General features: G+C 41.0%; 1 protein-coding gene across 4 annotated transcripts; it reads left to right on the top strand.

Moving 5' to 3' along the window:
- The first annotated feature begins 2,371 nt into the window (after nt 1-2,371).
- LOC125021161 (tubulin-specific chaperone cofactor E-like protein) lies at nt 2,372-17,169 on the top strand. Of its 4 annotated transcripts, none has more exons than XM_047607094.1 (9): nt 2,372-2,456; nt 3,563-3,629; nt 5,984-6,132; nt 6,295-6,434; nt 7,759-7,940; nt 8,034-8,290; nt 8,371-8,497; nt 8,602-8,718; nt 12,916-17,169. In XM_047607094.1, exons 3-9 carry the CDS (start codon nt 5,994-5,996, stop codon nt 13,259-13,261), a joined length of 1,308 nt encoding a protein of 435 aa, XP_047463050.1. In that variant the 5' UTR covers nt 2,372-2,456; nt 3,563-3,629; nt 5,984-5,993; the 3' UTR covers nt 13,262-17,169. The 4 variants fall into 4 exon arrangements, with proteins under 4 accessions (XP_047463050.1, XP_047463047.1, XP_047463048.1 ...); XM_047607091.1 differs by having other exon boundaries at nt 6,289-6,434; XM_047607092.1 differs by having other exon boundaries at nt 2,392-2,456; nt 3,560-3,629; nt 6,289-6,434.
- Nucleotides 17,170-18,162: the final 993 nt, after the last annotated feature.

Below are 18,162 nucleotides of genomic sequence, written 5' to 3'. Positions count from 1 at the left end.
GTTGACATCCTGGACTCTCGTTTTCCAAAAATATCCAATCAGAGGAGGGCAACTTGGGAAATACTGACCGCTGTCTCTCCTATTAAATTACACTCGTTTTTGTTTTATTTTCTCTATATTTATATTTGTTGTCATCTTTGCCTGCTATAAAAAACCCATCCATTAAAGTTAAACTCTTAATGTAACTCCTTAAATCAGTCAGAACATGGATTTATTCCTCATCTGACCTTGTTCAACTATCACATTAACACTGATCTAATGACCAAAGTTCTTGATCCAACACAGAATTCATATTTTACTTGATGGTCAAACTGTTGCCGTTCAATACCCAGACCGAAACACACGCTGTGATTTAACTCACTCTGCATTTAAATAGACTATGAGTCGTCTGACTGAGGTTTTAATCTGTAAACATTTACCAGTGATGGCAAACCCACCATGCTCCGGCCCGTACAGAAATATCGACGTTAGCTCAGCAGTAATTCATGAGTGTCGATACCAACTAACTTGGTCACCAGGTGGAAGGCAGTTTCCACCCACGGGTGACTCCAGGTCACTGTATGATCTGAATGTAGCACAAACATTTGAACTAGATTGTATTAAATTAGATTATAAACTATCACATGGAAGATGAGATAAAATAAGATAATTCTTCAGATAGATAGAGACTTTATTTACATTAAATAAAATAAAAATAAAAAAAAAACTCCATTCAGCATATAACCAGAAGTGCAAATGGCATGCGTAGGAAAAGAAACTACAGAAAGATGAGAGAGAAATGGAAATCTGCTGTTTTTCTCCTTTCTACTGTAGCCCACACATTGCTTCCTTTGAGCAGATGGCTCGCACACTGCTAAGAAAAAAAAAACTCTGTTAACCCTCGGTTTGTGTAAAAGGTTTGCAGTGTTTGAACCATGTCTGATAATGTGGCTCCTGGCCCTGATCTGTGAGCTCTTCACATACCTTATAATACACATCATGTGGTGAAGTCTGAAGTTCACCACCAGTGATTTTAACCATATAGATGACTGCCATCTGGTGGCAGCATGTGGTGTGTGATTGTTTGGTGAAATAATGAAAACGGTGAAAGAAATGGCTCATCCACTGTCTTAATTGTCCATGTAAAGATCAGCTAAATAATTCTATATTATAAAATCTAATCCAATATTAATGTGTTTCCACCAAAAAGAGTATATATATTCTAACTTATGCTATTTATTCTTTTCACTGATGTTTTCCATTAATAGTGGCTCGATTTGCCCTGTTTGAGCATTTCTTGCTGAGGAAACCCTAAAAAATGATTGATTATAAATTGTTGTATTTCCTTTGCGCAAAATTATTATCCAGTTTAGCAAAATATTTCATAGATTCGTCAAACTGCAAAAATGTCTATACTTCAGGTTTTACCAAATGCAATTTTATTGAAATCACAAGATGAACTTTATTTTTCTTACAAACAGTACAACGGCAAGAAAAGTAATATTCTCTGTGGTTTTATACAAGAGTAAAAAGTAGACAGTAGCCTGTTGCCGTGTTGGGAGTAGTCCTGTGTGATGTCTGTGGTTTTGCTCAGACCTCTAATAGTCTTTGAATGTGGGAAGTTGTGTTCTTGTGACACTATATAACTCTCCACAGAGCCTTCTTTCAGCCACAGTGCAGCTATTAAACCACACCAACATGCTGTGGGTGAGTCCTCTGGATTTTTACAGAAACACAGCAGCAGTTCCTTTTTTTTCCGTGACCTCAAGAAGTACAGTCTTTGTCGTGCCATTTATGTATGTTATTAAATGCAGTTCACTGTATTATTATTTCTGCTTGATTATAGTACATTTGCAAGACAGATGCATTTAGTTTAGTTTAGTTTAGTTTAGTTTGAACATGTTTGAACATAAAGAAAAAATAAAGTAAACAAACTTAATATTTCATCCTCCACATGTCCAAAAATAAACGGAGGAAATATAGAATAATTTTGTCCCACTCTTTCTTAATAGATCAATAAAATATGTATTATTTACTTCCTGTCAGTATAATATTAATAACAATAATAATATATATTAATAAAAGTAAACACCCGGCACCCAGTGTTAGTCAAACACCGTCTTCGTTTTTGTACCTTGTAAAAAATCCTCTATTTATCATGATTTTTTTTTTATTATTCTGTTGTTATGAAGTATACCGGAAGTCAAATTTAAAACTGAAACCACAGCTGGAGCGTTTATTTTTATTTTCTTATTTAATCATTGTTTTTTATTTTATTTTTTTCCCTCATTAGTGCCTTTTCTTTATTAATTTTTTTTATATATATAAAAAATAAACTTTGCCGTAAGAAGACAAAAAAACAAAAAAGACATTTAAACTACGTAACATCCGGGGAAGGAGGCGTGTCTTAAGCTGTCAACTAACCGAAGAACAACAAAAACAAACACAACGCGTCGCCGAGGGGGGTTCCGGGGACGGTGAGTGCAGTAGTCTCAAAATATACCATATCAGTTGCAAAAATACAACACGCACAGGCACATGTGCTGCTAATTTCGGACGCCCGAAACAATGAGTCGACCGTAGCAGCCACCGAAATGTTTTTTACCTCCAACGAGCTGAAGGTAAACTTGGCTTAAACTGCTGCAGAAGCGATGACACTTACTCAAGGTTGACAGTGCCACCGACGGCCCGTGTGCACCTAAAAAATATTTAAACATACACTCGGACATTGTTAAAATGTTCAGCGTATTCTCACGCTTTTGTACGAGCGATCTCACGCAACCAGGCCTCGGTGCTAAGCAGGCAGACCCCCTAAACGACGATAGCTATCTGTATCTCGAAGACAGTTTCGCCGAATTCCGTTTAAAAAATAGCCGATTTAAGATGGCATACCTTACCAAGAAGTGAATTCAAAATTTATATTGAGACTTTTGATCCCTCGTGAGTCTTTGGAGGTTGATATTTAATTCGGTATGCTACATCTATTGATTATATTTGTTTTATTCAGAAAAAAATAACTTTGAAGTCAGTTTTTCATTGTGGCAGCCGAATTGCACCGCTGGGGGCAGTGGGGAGCAGTCTTTAAAGTTTACCTTTTATTGTGGGGGAAAATTACTTCCTGTCTGTCTGTGGTGGGGGTTTAGTTGACAACGTGCTTTACAAAAGCAATGCTCTCCTTTCCCGGGGAGAAACACAACTGGTGAACTCCCAAAATGTAACTTAATATGACAGTTTTTTTAAATGGCTTAAAATGAGACCATGTCAGTCTGACATATGTTCATCACACCTTTTTAAAAAGGCTAAAAGATGATGTCAGTTCACTGGGGCCCGGATAACATATCACATATTGTTTCTGAGACAGGAACCCAGCTGTCACTCCACCTTTCTTTTTGTGAGCCTTGTATTGCAAGTTTCACGTGGAGTGAAGGCTGCCCTCCTGTGTTGTCGTGCTTTCATCTATTAACTTCAAGTTATCTAGGACAGTTTACACGCGCACACTTAAAATAATCTCTGTCTTTTTCTGTTTGTATGGTTTTTTTTGCAAGATGCCCTTCTATCTCTAATCGTAATTTTCTATCTGCAGGGAGGAAGGCATGTGATCTGATGCATCGCTGAAAACAATCTTTCCTTTGGTCTCCGCTACATCAGAGGTAGGAATCGGGATGGATCTGTGTAATGAGAAACGATCTATGACAGAAACGTCTGACAGAGTCCGGACACGACGCTCAGTCGTTTGGCAAACACACCAAAAAACCCAGAGAGTTTTAAGATGAGCAGACCCCGTCTGTCTGAAACTGATAGGGCTGATCGGGGTCGAAGAGGGGCTGAGAGCCTCTGCTGTGTTTGGACAGACAAGGTCGAGGTTATATGCTCTGATAAATATATATATATATATATATAAATTGACACAGCATTCACTAAAACAGAGGAAATTTAGGAAAGTGTGTTGTGGGTGTGTGGTGGCAGCTGTTGGGTGCTCAACTCATGAATTATTTAAAGAGAGGAATCATTTTCACTTGAAGATTTCATGTAAAATGACATTACGTGGTAGAAGCAGTTTCAAATATCTTCCCGAATCCAAATGTTCAATCTACATTAATATAAACTGTGAAAACCAGCAAATAGTCACCTTAGAGAGTTGCAACCAGATAATCCTTTGTTTTTTTTTAACCTTGAAAAAGGTCTTAATAGTTGCCACTTATTTTTTTTTTTATTGATCTACTAAAGATTTATAAACTCTTCTACTACTTGATGACTTCAGTCGTCCATTAAGACTTTGGACACAGTTAGTGCTTCACCTGACTGTTTGATAGTGGTTACTGAGTCAGTGAGTTAATAAAAGCTCAGGGTAACACATGTGAATGATGTCATTTATTAAAACAAACTGGAGCGATGAGTGTACCACTGATATAAAACTAACTGTGCGCTAGAAAAACTACATATTCCGTCAGTCAAGTTGACTAATTGACTGGTGAGAACTGTTTCATGACAGAAATAGCCAGCGAAATGATAATCGGTGCAAATGAAAATGGATCTCTGTCAGAACAGGTGGCTCCTCTTCCTTAAGAAGTGCACTGGTGTCGGCTGTCAGCTCGTGTTTCTGCCACTCTGTCTGGTGGGTTATTTTGTCATAGTCAGGATTATTTTTAGAATATATTTATATGTTTTCACTTCCATTAAGGAAAAAAAATAAACACTAACCATTAACATTAACGATATGTGTGAAAACAGAAATTAGCTGTGTGGCTAAGTCAAAAACAGACACAATTTTTTTGTTAATGCTGGTCAATTAATTAAGTCCTAAAAAGCATCAGTGGAGCTGCAGGTGTTACCAGAGTTATCCCGACTGGAGCAGCTCATTGAAGTTAGTTTTGTGATACTTAAGATGATCATTCAAGTGGTTTTGAATGATCAGCTACATTTATATGAGCTCCAGCTTCCTTCACGCCAAGTGTAGTTGGAGAACAAATGAGCTAACCAAGATGTCGAGTATAAAATGGGTCACGCGATAAGATAAGAAACGCTTTGATCAGCTGCTATCAAAGGTGAGTCAGTGTTTACTGTGTGTGTGTGACCTTTAACCTCAGAGAATCAGCCCTTTTACCTAACGCAGATTATGCCAACAAGTCAGTCGCTGGTCCAGAGTTTATCTATATACTTATAATAAATGGAAATTATATTTAAAAAAGTCACAGAAGTACAGTAAAGAGAATTAAAACTGATTCAATAAAAAAGTAAAAACGGTATTAAATACTGTAAATGATGTTGCGCTTCAAACGTAATCAATAAAACCTTAAATCAGTATTAAAGGTGCTATTTCTTTTAGTGTTCTTTTAAATGTTATGCTACTTTTCTGTATTTTGGGATATTTTGGACACTCACACACATGTAACTCATACATTTCATAAGTAGAAACAGCTAGTGACTGGCCTTTTTCTAAAACACCTTTATTCTCCTTACACTTTGATTTTATTTATATATCAACAGTACACTCATGGCCACTTTATTAGGTACATGTTGCTAGTAAAAGGTTGGATCTCCTTTTGCCTTCAGAACCGCCTTAATTTTTCGTGTCATATTTTCAACAAGATGTTAGAAACATTCCTCAGAGATTTTGGTCCATATTGACATGACAGCATCACACAGTTGCTACAGATTTGACTGTGGAGGCCCAATGTGACGAGTGGTTATTTGAGTTACTGTTGCATTTCTATCGTCTCAAACCAGTAGATCAGCAGTTTCTGAAATACTCAGACCAGGTTCAAAGTCACTTAAATCCTGTTTCTTCCCCATCCTGATGCTCGATTTGAATTTTACCAAGTTGTCTTGACCTCCTCTACATGCTTATTTGTATTGACTTTAATTTGTGTTAACAAGCAATTGAACAGGTGTACCTAACAAAGTGGCAAGTGAGTGTATATAGTGTCGTGTCCTCCAACTCGGGGCCATAATCACTCCAAAAAAACAAACAAAAAAAAAGTTTTTCTTTGTCGTATCTGCTCAGGGCTGAAACCATGGAGGTGTCCTCTGATGAAGAGGAGGTGCGCACCTTTGTCAAAGTCATCAGTGAGAAGTACAACCCAGAGAATTTCCCATATGGCCAAGGCATAGGCATCGTGATCCTGCCCAGCCCTCCAGGATCGCCCGTCAAAGGTGAGAAGTGATTGAAGGAGTTATTTCGGGCTTGTCGCCGCCAGCCTTCTCATAATGCCGCTGAACTTATCAGAAGGTCAGCGCGGCGGCATTCTGTCCTTAGATGTGTCGTGGTCTTGAGTGGAGGGTCGAGCTGACAGACATTAGTGTTCCCAGGTGCAGATCGCCTCTTCTTGCCCAGCATACTGGTTCTGAATGACTGCGGGATCACGAAAGCCGGCAGCAGGTCGGACATCGCGACCTTCTGCGCCCACGTGGTGGAGCTGGACCTGTCCTTCAATCAGCTCAATGACTGGGTGGAGGTGGGTGTCCTTTGCACTCTGTGCTTAGAAATCCAGCAGATTGGATATTTAAACAACGTGCACCCTGAGTGGACATGCCTAAATCTAACTGAAGACCCATCCAAGATTAAGATTTAGCCTGATCACATTACTTCACCCTACTTTCTTTAGTGCTACAACTGGAAAAGCTCCTTTGAAAAGTATTTCAAATTAAAACCAAAAAAAAAAAAAGCTTTTCACTTAATATTTGCTCATAATTTTCATGCCCTTGTAGCTGTTAGCTACGCTAATTTATACACGCAGGAATCACTGAACAAATGCGATGATTGAATATCACTTTATGATGTATAATTTGGTCTCAAAATGGTATTTGAATGTGTTTGACTAATTATTCGTGTGTTCAGGTTGATGTTTGCATCTTGTAGTGACTGCAGCCTTAAATTTACTTCATTTACTATTATAGTTTTCCCTCAGCGCGCATGTGGATGCTTCCAGCTTTATCCTGGTCTCTAGTTGGATGCAAAGTTAAATACACATTTAAATAAATACTTAGCACAAGTGTGCTTTTCTCAACCATCACTGCTCATTACGGTAAACATATTAAATTCAAGTGTCCCAGTGTGATGGTGAACCTGCATGCATCATACCAGGGCTCAAAACATCAAACAGCTGAGTGCAGTGAATCCGTTATTATTTGAAACTGTGCATATGCAGAAAATCCTTTGGGATGTGTGTGTACCTCATGTTTTTGAGCCTGTTTTTGCAGACTTTAGTTAGTAATTTAGCCGAATTATAAGATGACGACAAAATAATTCTGTTGAATTACAAACTAGAAGCACTGATAAACATACTTTACTGTGTGCGCTGTATGTAAGAGGCTTCTGATCAGAGCGGCGGGATGATTTAAGAGTTGCCTCACCTATTAACACTCAAACTTAGTGGCTCAGACCTGGCAAAGGTCTCTAATATGTATTTCAACATGTTAAAGTAAGAAATAACCATGAGTCGTCCTTTCCTCATGAGCTTTACTTTGGGTTTTATAATCCGAAGAGAGCTGCTGTTTTAAATTATTTATTATTTTTCAAATGTCAAGTCAACTAAAACCAGATACTGTCATAGTCTGAAACAATCCCTGTGTTTGTTTCTTATCTGGCTACAAATGAAAATAAAAGACGATGTGAGTACAATGCAAAACGCCTTCAAAATGCACATGCTGTATTATAAGATGAAGAGGAATAACACTGCAGATAATCAGACGTGAATACAGAATTTACTTCGCTGTTCACGTTCATGTTTTACTTTATCAGCCATTACTGTCTTTCTGTTAATGCTCTCGGGCGGCCAGATCTGCACCATTGTTTCCAACATCCCTCACCTGGACTTCCTCAACCTGAGCATGAACCCTCTGGGCGGCGTGGAGCTGGAGCCCGGCATGGCGGATGTGTTCTCCAGGCTCCGGCGACTTATCCTCATCAACACGCAAGTCAGCTGGGACACCGTGCACACGCTCACCCAGCATATACCAGAGTAAGTGACGGATCGGGAGAGGCCGGAGCGCTCGATTGTTTGCGTGATCTCTACATGCATTTCTCAAGCCGCTCACTGCGTCTCGTTGTCCAGGCTGGAGGAACTCTTCCTGTGCATGAACGGCTACAAAACCGTGTCGGAGTCCAAGACGTCCTGCCCGTCGCTGCGCCTGCTGCAGATCACAGACAACCAGCTGCAGGAGTGGGCCGAGGTGAGGAAGTTTGGGCGGCTGTACCCGAGTCTCAGCGCTCTGGTGCTGGCCGATAACAGCGTGGACTCTGTGGGAGACAACAAGGAGACGCTGGAGCAGCTGTTCCCCAACCTGCGCAGCATCAACCTCAACAACTCAGGTCTGGACGGTGAAGATTGTGCACGTTGTAGAGTGATATTAGCTTTTGCCTTTAATCTCACGTGTTCTTATTGTCTTCAGGTCTTAGTAAGTGGGAAGACATCGAAAGGCTGAATTTATTTCCAAAGCTGGAGGAAGTCAAAGCTAAAGGGATTCCTTTATTGCAGTCTTACAGTACGCAGGAGAGACGTAGCCTCCTCTTAGCACAGTAAGTCTGAAGACACATACACATTAGTGAGCGGGGTTACTTATCAACTCAGACTACACATTAAAGGAACATGTCCAACACTGGCTCACTAAACTCGCCCGCAGGCTGCCGTCTGTGATCATGCTGAATGGGAGCGAAGTGTCAAATGGTGAGAGAGAAGATGCTGAGAGGTTCTTCATCAGGTACTACCAGGACTATCCAGAGGAGGAGCTTCCTGAGAGGTGCACACACATTTCTTAAACCTTTTTATTTAATAGCTCATTGTAAAGGAGGTTCTCTTTGGTGATCGATCATATGTAAAAAAGGAAAAGGAATGTTGGTACTTGGTGAAATATAAATGGGAAAAATGTGGATTATCAGATCAAATTTTGATTCGACAACGATCCATACGAACTATGGGTTTAGAAAAGCTGAGTAGCCTCATTGTCAGTTAGTTTTAGGTCATTTCAGTTATGATAAATGTAGCTAAATAAAAGATGCTAACGCTAAAAGCTTCACTGAGAAGTAACGTTAGCCACACAATAGTGTAGCATCCGACCAGACGGTAAAAGGAGGATGAGGAGTGATCGCAAATATTCCATTTATTGTTTTATTGTTGGAACTGAAATAGTTACTGTCGGCCGTAACTACGGCAAATCAACAACATCCACACACTTATCTGACAGCCCTCCAGAACGTAACTTAAGAAGTAACTTAACGTATGACTCCATCAACAAAATCCAGCATAAATAAATATTACCTGACACTAAATGTGAACCACAACACCAGGTTTCTGTAACTGGATTCAGAGATTTACTTCTCTGTTCTTTGGCAGTCGGAGACATCTTTAAAAATATATCTCACTTCTTTTCAAATCTGTAGGTTCAGTAAATCGCACAACAGCTCTTCTCTTTTTTTTGATTAATTTTGCAGTTGAGACGCTATTAAAGCCTATGATTCAAACTAATGCTGCTAATCTCCAAGTTCATCTGTAAATTTTTGCCACTCAGTGGCCGTAACCATGGAGACTCGAGCTGGCTGTGATGTCACGTGCATACCCTCTATTGATTCCTCGAAGGGATGTTTGAACACAGCGAGTATTACAGAGACGTATTTCATGCCACGATGCAGTGTGACATTACTAAAACCTTGTGACCCAACAAGAACATTCAGTTCCTAGATAAATTAACAAACGCTCATATTGAAGAAGCCACGACGAAGATATTTGTTATATCATAATGATGAATTAGAATATAATTTATATTTTTTTTATTGCGTTTTCTTACCACAAAATAGTTTTTGTCTTCCTATTTTTCATTATTCCTGCATCACTGGGACATTCACAGCATCTCTGTCTCAGATTCATAATATTTCAATCAGTCGTTATTAACAATCCACATCAGCTTGAGTCCAGGACACATCCAGCAGCGCCAGGTGTCAACACTTGCTCCGACTCCAGAGAACTAACACAATCATCACCGCGAACACCTGTGAAGCTGCGACAATAGCAACAGCTCGTTCTTTGTCCTCGACACATTCGCGGGGCACGCAGTATGAATTTTCGGTGAAGCCCTCCTCAGGGGTTCCCGGCGGTCAGATAATTGCCCGCGCTCCTTTACCGGCTGCATTCCACTTAACCTCAGCAGAATGTTGGGGAGGGATTTCTGAAGGAAGGTGTAGTCCCTGACTGGGGGGAAACTAACCTTTGGGAGACAATGCCACCAGTCTCTCCCTGCTCAATGAGTCCTTTGTGCTGGGAATTCTCTGATTGGAAAACTGATACACTACCTAGCAGGTTGATTTTTTTTATTCTTTTTTTTATGTATACACCTACTCTATCAAACCTTAATTTGAGGGATTTGTTTTCTGATGTCACTGGAGTGGTCCCAGCACTCCTGGCCATGAGCAATATATATATTGTGTTTTAACCTCCATCTGCCAGCTTATGTTTTGTTCAGCTTTGTGCTCAGCTCCATCTCTGATTATTTATTTTTTTTCGTATACGTTTGGTTTGGTGCCAGGTTTCTCAGTGCAGGTCCGAAGTTAGGGATCACCATGACGGCATGCGGGTGTTATGTGGGTGTCGGACACGCTCGGTAGGCACCGCTATCCCCTTTCCTTTCTGACGGGGCTGCGGCCTCGCTACCCCAAGAGATCAGAAAACATGGCGGGGTGGGTCACAGCCTCTCAGGTGAACACACCTGACACGGCCCGGCTTTGAGTAACCATAAACGCAGCCTCAGACCGCCACAAATCAGGCCCCGATAAAGACCCATACACCTCTTTTAAAAGAGAGCTGTGGATCATCTAGAAACAGAGCGCGGGTTGATTAACTAGTAACCAGAAGGAAATGTGTGGCAGGAAGGATTAGCGCTGAGGATAAAGTGAAAGAGAGAACAGGGCTAGACAGAGAAATCTGAGAGTCAGCATATCCAGTAGAATAAGTAGAGAAGGCCTGAATACACTGAGCCGGTCTCCGAGCGAAGTGGGAAAATCAACATTTTTAACTTCCTAAGCTGGTCATCTTTCAACCAGGGGCTGGGAGAAATTGGAGAGCGAGGCACGATGAAATCCTGAGAGAGAAGATCTGGGCTAGATAGCGTCTCCAATACCTGTTATTTCTGCTGCTACTTTGCCCGGCCATTATCGAAGAGCACCGAGCAGACTGGAATGCTGACTTGTTATCGCCCGCAGCAGCGTTTGTCCCATTAGGGCCGTGCTTACCACCTTAAATGAAGCCTTTTAGCTAAATGGCCTCTCTTAGAATGGCACTTTGTGCAGTGTGGCCCTGGACGAGAATTCCCTGGGTGGATCGCAAAGTTTTGGCCAGAAGCCCCCGGGCCAGGGGACCGGCTTTGTGGAGGGGTTTTGAGGAGGGAAGTGAAATTGCTTTGATTGGCCCAGCTGTTACAGTAGCTTTGAAAGCACAGGCCTTTTCTCCTGGATTTTATTTAATCGTTCCTGGGTCCTTATCTCGAGCGCACGCTCCCCTGAGATGGCTGCGAGCTTTCTCACGGCTAGCAGGAGGCAACTCAGAGTTCCTCTGCCTCTTAAACACGCACACTGTTTCCATCCACCTGCTTATTTCAATGCTTACTCTTAATTTTATTATATAACAATGTGAGTGGAAGCAGCAGAAATCCTTCTTTATTTCCTGAATGCTTCAAGCTTCCACTGTCTCACAATTATTTCCAGTTTACTGCTTGTTATAAGAGAATAACACTGTGTGGGCTCCCAGGAAAGATGCAAGTAAAATTACTGTAATAATACAAAAATCAACACTGCAAACATGATATAATTACGGTAAGTGCGCTTGCACAAATGTGCCACCTGCAACACATTCCCTTTTAAGCTCCACTTCAACCGAATGTGTGGAAAAACGAATAAGAATTCATAATCACAACTTCCCTGAGTTGAGTCTACACAGCAGCCCTTGGTGCGTGTTGCCTTTTTCTAAATTACTGCTTATCAAAATACCACAGAGTACATGTGGATGATGTCATCTAGGGTGGGAAAATACACATAGATGCATAGAAACAATATTGTTTAGGGGGTAAAATAGAAAAAGACACCTGTTTGTTTATTTGTTGTGTAAAAAAAAGAAATCACTCTTCCTACCAGCAGGTGGCAGTAGTCTGTAGTCATTATTCAAAATGGGGAAACGGGATGAGTAACTCTTAACTGTGAGGCTAAGAAACTAGGAAGAGCGACAAACCGTAGTGTAGAAGTGACCTCTCCTGAATCACGCTGGTCTACGGTTAAATTATTCTAGATCAGGGGTCTGCAGTGTTTTTCAGGCCATGGACCCCCTACCTATTATATGTGTTCTATATTAAACTCGGCCTAGTGCTATTTATAAATAAACATCATTATTAGCATTTTGCATTCAATATTAAGCTATTCAAATAATACACAGGTTCAAATATTCATTTTTCTTTTGTAGGGTGGCCAACTGCCTTAAACCTAAACATACCTGACATAAACATAGCAGCATGCATCTGGGATTTCACCTAGGGACTGAATAGGCTCTCGGCCTCTCTGCAGGGAACCTGACAGAGTCAACATGTAATATTTAGCCTCAGCAGCGACAGGGACGAGTCCTACTATGTACGTGAAGCTTAGATTGACAGGTCATGGCTAGTGTGGCGCTCTGTGTGAAACGCTGCACTGCTGAGACAGCTCCTGTGTCTCTGAATGAGTGAAGTGCTGACTCTTAAGACAACGTCTTCTGCCTCCATTTATCTCTTTACTAAAATATGTTGGATTAATGTTAATGTGCATTTAAAGAAAAGAAAAGGGGAAAATTTTACAAAAAAATATATTAAAAAAGTCTAAGAACCAAAGATTTTACTGTTTTACTGCTTTCCCTCTCGTGCACTGGTTCAATAAACTGATCAAAAAATAAATGCATGACCGCGAGCTTCGCTTTTCTTTTTCAGGTACCACATCCTCGTATCCAAGTATGGCCAGCTGGCTCCACTGGCGGAGGTGGACCTGAGCCCCCGCTGCACCACGGTGGACGTTCGCTGGGGCGAGAGGGTGGAGGCAGTCAGCCTCCGTCTGGAGCAGACGGTGGGCGACCTGAGGAAACAGCTTCGAGCTCTGTTGCAGCTGCCCACCAACGGGATCAGGCTCTTCTACATCAACCGGGAAATGTGCTCCGTCTTTGGACCCGAGGAGCTGAAGTGCGGCTCCAGGGCTCTCCATTCCTACAGCATTCGAGACGGGGACGAGATTCTGGTGGTGCCCAAAGTCAAAAGCCGCTGCAGCTCCTCGGACCTTTGAGTCGGGAGTTTGTCTGGTTTGTGAATCGGTGGGACCTGAGGAGTTTTAGAGAACAAACACTTACTGGATACTAAGCTTAGACTCGTGTCTTTTGTTTTAAGATTAAAAAAAGGATGATATTTTTGTCAGTGTTGAATGTAAAGACGTTTGCTGTCCAACATTTTTAAAGGGGACCCTATTATGCTCTTTTCCACTTCTGTGTTTTGTGGCCACATTTAATGTGAACTATATCCAACATTGCGACGTTATTTTTATGTCAGAAAATGAGCAAAAAAGCTTAATACGTCCCTTTTAAAGATTTATATTGGAGCTTGTTTTTCCCTTTGTTTGATAGGGACAGCGAAAAGGGAGACAGGAAATCCACAAAATTAAAGCAGGGGTGTGATTTGGAACAAATTACCGACCCGTGTATGCGCCCAACATTATTGAACCAATTTATGCAATAGTATATTTGCACATCGAGGTTTCACATTTACAAGGGTTGTAACTCGAGTGGAAGCTGCACATTTTGTAGCGGTCGAGATGATAGTTTACATCTCAATTATAGAAACTTTAATCAAAAATCAGACACGATGCAAATAGTCCCTTTAAGGAAAAGAACAGCTGCCGTTGTTATGAGTTGAACCGACAAGTTGTACGCTGATTCTGAAGCTAAAATGATTTTATATATGTTTTAAAAAAAAAAAAAAATACCAAAGTTCAGATGGAAACTGGATCTCAACATTACCAACAGTGTTTTTGCAATGACTGGTTTCGAATGGCTTTTGTGCAGAATTATCAGCAGCTCTTCTACGTCCGTGTTTATTTTAGTCAGCCATTAGGACATTACTCTGAGAGCTGTGGACTGTATAAACTTTATATGTGTTGGAGCGTACTATTTGGGCCATTGTGGCCCAGTACGCTCCCTAAAAGCCAACATGACGGCAGGCAAAGAACCTTATTGTGAGAAACTGAACTCCTGACCTTTCATTTTGTAGGTGTAACCAAGATTTTGTGAATTAGGTACTTTTTCGTGGGGGTGGGAATTATTTGCATTTCATGTACATTTTCATGCCCATGACTGACTCAAAAGAGGCTCTATTTTTCTAACCTTTATTTAAGCTGAGTTAGATTTACCAATAACATTAGTTCTTTACCAGGAACAAATGTGTGTGCAAGTGTGACACAAATCTTTCCCCTACTTCTACTTGCTACCCAGATTAGACCATTCCACAAGCTAAATATCCTCAGATAACCCCACTTTTGAATGTATAAATGCCATGTTTTGGGGATAACCCAGATCACACTGCTACGCCTCAATCAAGACGCCTTGGCCGAAAGTCGAGACAAGTCTGAGGTGAGCTTGGGTCTGGGACAGAGAAAAGAGTGTTGATGCTCGAGTTACTGCAGGTCTTCTGGCTTGTCCAGCCCATGAATGGGGCAACTCTCTCTTTCTCTCTGCCGCCGCCGCAGAGGCAGCTGAGAAACGTTGAGGCCCGATTTGTATGGTAACCACACACCAGCTGCTGTGTCACGAAGACTTCCGTTGCATTTAGGTCGGATTGGGTTCACCAAACAGGCTCCATGTCTTCGCCCGTTCGCCCCAATCTCCGTCTCAGCCTCACAAGACGTGGGGGGTTGTAAACTTCTCCATTGGTAGAGACAAATGTTGATTAAGGCTTTTCAAAATTAAAGAGTCAGCACAGATAGTGGAACATGTACTCACCTACAGCTCTTTTTTTCAGTGCTGGAACTTGTGTTTCTACATTACGGCTCATTTAAGGTAGTTCGGGAGTTTCGGCTCTTCATTCTGTCTCACAAGCTCGTCAGCACCTTGTTTTTTTTTTTGCCAATCGAGGTAATTTTTGTTTCAACTTCCTGCTTCACTTTCCAAAATGGCGACTGAAAGTTTCGCCAAAGTCATATAAATGTTTCTATCTCCCAACCTCCTCAGTTAACCTTTCCGCTACGTGCTCCATCTTTATTCTTCAAAATTTGTGGAGATGGAAAAGCAGCTGGAAATACTAAACTGGAGGCTACGTCAGGCTACGGTGATAGGGTTTACGTACGGTCTACGTAACGTCTACGTAGGATCTATGTAGGTAGGTAGGGTCTACGAAGGATACGTATGGGTCTATGTACACCCTACGTATGGGTCAACGTAGGTCTACGTAACATCTGTGTAGGGTCTATGTACTGTCTACGAAGGACCTATGTAGGATCTATGTAGGGTCTACGTTGACCCATACGTAGAGTACACCCTACATATGGGTCAACGTAGGTCTACGTAACATGTGCGTAGGGTCTATGTACTGTCTACGAAGGACCTATGTAGAATCTATGTGGGTCTACGTTGACCCATACGTAGTGTAGACCCTTCTTATCGGTCAACGTAGGTCTACCTAGGGACTGGGCTGTTGCTGTACGATGGTGTCAAATGTACACAGAATCCTAAACTGCCTGTAAATGTTACAACCAATGTTACAGGTTGCGCTAAAAATTTTCACCTTTTTGAATTCTGTTCCTGCTCTGTTGGACTGTCTGTTTTTACTGAAACCATACAAGTATTTTGGTCCACTTACTCATATCTTATCATTTGTTTGTCTTGTCTGACAAATCAGTGCCGAGACATCTTTTGTCCAACAAGCAGTCTCACACTGTTTCTGTTTGCCCTATTTAATACGTCCGTATTATGGTCTAATAGTGGCTGTCGGCTAATGTCGTCGCCACTCGTCCTCGTTGAGAAGTAGTCACACTGTGTCTTGACCAACAAATGAGCAGCAGCGTTGCCACTAATGGCAGGGCTCAGCAGTAGTGAAAGATTTTTCCAGGATTTCAAAAAGGGAATGGGGGCAGAAAACAGTGGAGGCAAACTCTAAAGCTGTGATCATGGCTACCTGTTATAGTTTATCAAATTCCTGCTGTGAGAAACTGACTTTCAAAGGTTATGATTGAGCATCATGAGTCAAACTTTGGAGACTTCACACGAACTGAACCCAGGTAGACAGAAAGTTGTCTTTGCTTGGGTGCAAACATCCCCCGGTATCCTTCGTGAGCTTGTTGTGCTGCAGACTGGGAGCTCAGCTTTGCTTCCCAAAGCGAAGCGACTGCATTGCAACCTTTATGCACACAGGCGTGAAAAATTTGCTAATGTTGACGAAGCCTTTCGCAAGAGGGTTATGTTGTTTTACACTGGGCACAATATCAACAAACGTCAGGAAACTTGCAGCAGAAATAGTCTTTAAAATATTGGAGTGCTGTGTCATGTTTGGAGGTACTTGGATCGTTTTTTTTTTTTTTTTAGTTTCAGCGCACTTACGCCAATTACACCTTCAAGTGAAGTTTAGCCCCGTGCTATAATAAGCGTGTGAAGCTTTGTTGTGGTGCCATCGCCCTGTGTCAGCATCGCTCCCCTGACACAGACTTTCTATGTGTAGTAGATAACTGGAGGTCTCTTTTTATGTTTATATTGACTTGTATTAAACTGTGTGATGGTGAGTGGTTCATTGGGAACCCATGGGGTAAGCGTGAAGCCTTTTCGAAGTGGATCGCTCTGTGTCGTTTGGTTGGTTTGCATGTTCTGGTATTTCTTTGAGTTTGCTTCAGTATTTCATTTCAGGGAAACAATGTTGTTGGTGGGCATTTGTAGTTTTGACATTATTATCTACGTTCACGTCACTTTCACCTCTTATCCTTCATCAAAACCAAATACAGAATTTATTTACAGATTTTTAAAAAGGTTATTAAAAAAAAAATAATGCAGACTATGGTGTTTAATTTATGTCATGTTTGCTGTCTGTAGTTTCTAATGTGTCTGGACACTTGTTCAGTTCTTGTTTGCTTTCCTCAGATCATAATGCTATTTCTATACCTGTACTGTATAATGGGACTTTCACTTCTTTTAAAGAAATAAATTATAATTATTCCAACTTTAGTGGAGTGTTACTTTTTTATGTTTTCGGCACAATATATGACATAAGTTAAATTTGCCCTTTGCAATAAAGTGGTGAAAAGCTTAATTTGTGTCAGGGCAGGGCTGAGTTTTTGAAAGAAATTTGTTTTTGTACCATTCTTGCTGTTTTCCAGTGTGTCTTTTGTAATGAATCTGTGAATATGTGCCTCAACTTCAATACCTTAACAGTAGTCAAGTGGTGTATGAAACCCCTTCCTATAAATTCCGTCTCTTTTAATAACTGAGCCCAATTGTCTTACACAGACATTGATGCTTTTGTACAGTGATGAATTGTAAGTAGTTTGTAAATAAGTGTGGTTTTATTGACTTAGAGCTGATCCTGCTACTGTGTCCAGGAGTTTCTGATAATGTCGAACCCTCTCGTATTCAGTTCATTCAGTGTAAAAGTGGGTGTTTGCTTTGGGTTGGGCCTTTTTAATCTTGCAACATCGTACACCGATCAGGCATAACATTATGACCTAATGTTGTGTATAGGTCTCCCTTGTGACTCCAAAACATTTGTGACTCATCAGATAATGGACATGGACCTTCTGAGGTTGTCCTGTGGTGTCTTGGAACACAATGTTGTTAGTGGGGGTGTTTGGGTCCTGTGGGTTGAGGGGAGGGTCCTCTGTGGATCATCACACAGATACTTGATCTGTTTTTCATGTTTTTTCTTGACTTGTTCCTAAACTATTTTATTCCCATGGAGAAATTTGTCCTGCACTCCCTCAAATGGCTTCCGGAGGGTGGCTCCAGTATATTCAATGCACTCTGCACGAGGGCTGAAATGTGTCGGCCCCCTTCCTTATTCCTTATCTCTTTGCATGTTTGTCACACTTAACTGATTAAGATCATCAAACTAATTCAAATATTAGTCAAAGATAACACAAGTAAACACAAAATTCATTTTATTATTAAGGGAAAACCAAATCCAAACCTACATGGCCCTGTGGGGAAAAAAGTGATT

Source organism: Mugil cephalus, chromosome 15 (assembly GCF_022458985.1).
Source record: "Mugil cephalus isolate CIBA_MC_2020 chromosome 15, CIBA_Mcephalus_1.1, whole genome shotgun sequence".
NCBI classification, from domain to species: Eukaryota; Metazoa; Chordata; class Actinopteri; order Mugiliformes; family Mugilidae; genus Mugil; species Mugil cephalus.
This window is presented reverse-complemented; position numbering and strand designations above follow the sequence as displayed.

Bases quoted from the DNA above. Each gene is read 5' to 3' on its own strand.
- LOC125021161 (XM_047607091.1), top strand. From the start codon at position 5,994: ATGGAGGTGTCCTCTGATGAAGAGGAGGTGCGCACCTTTGTCAAAGTC. The intron at 6,435-7,758 runs GTGGGTGTCCTT...TCGGGCGGCCAG, and splicing joins AGCTCAATGACTGGGTGGAG to ATCTGCACCATTGTTTCCAA. The intron at 8,291-8,370 runs GTCTGGACGGTG...TATTGTCTTCAG, and splicing joins CATCAACCTCAACAACTCAG to GTCTTAGTAAGTGGGAAGAC.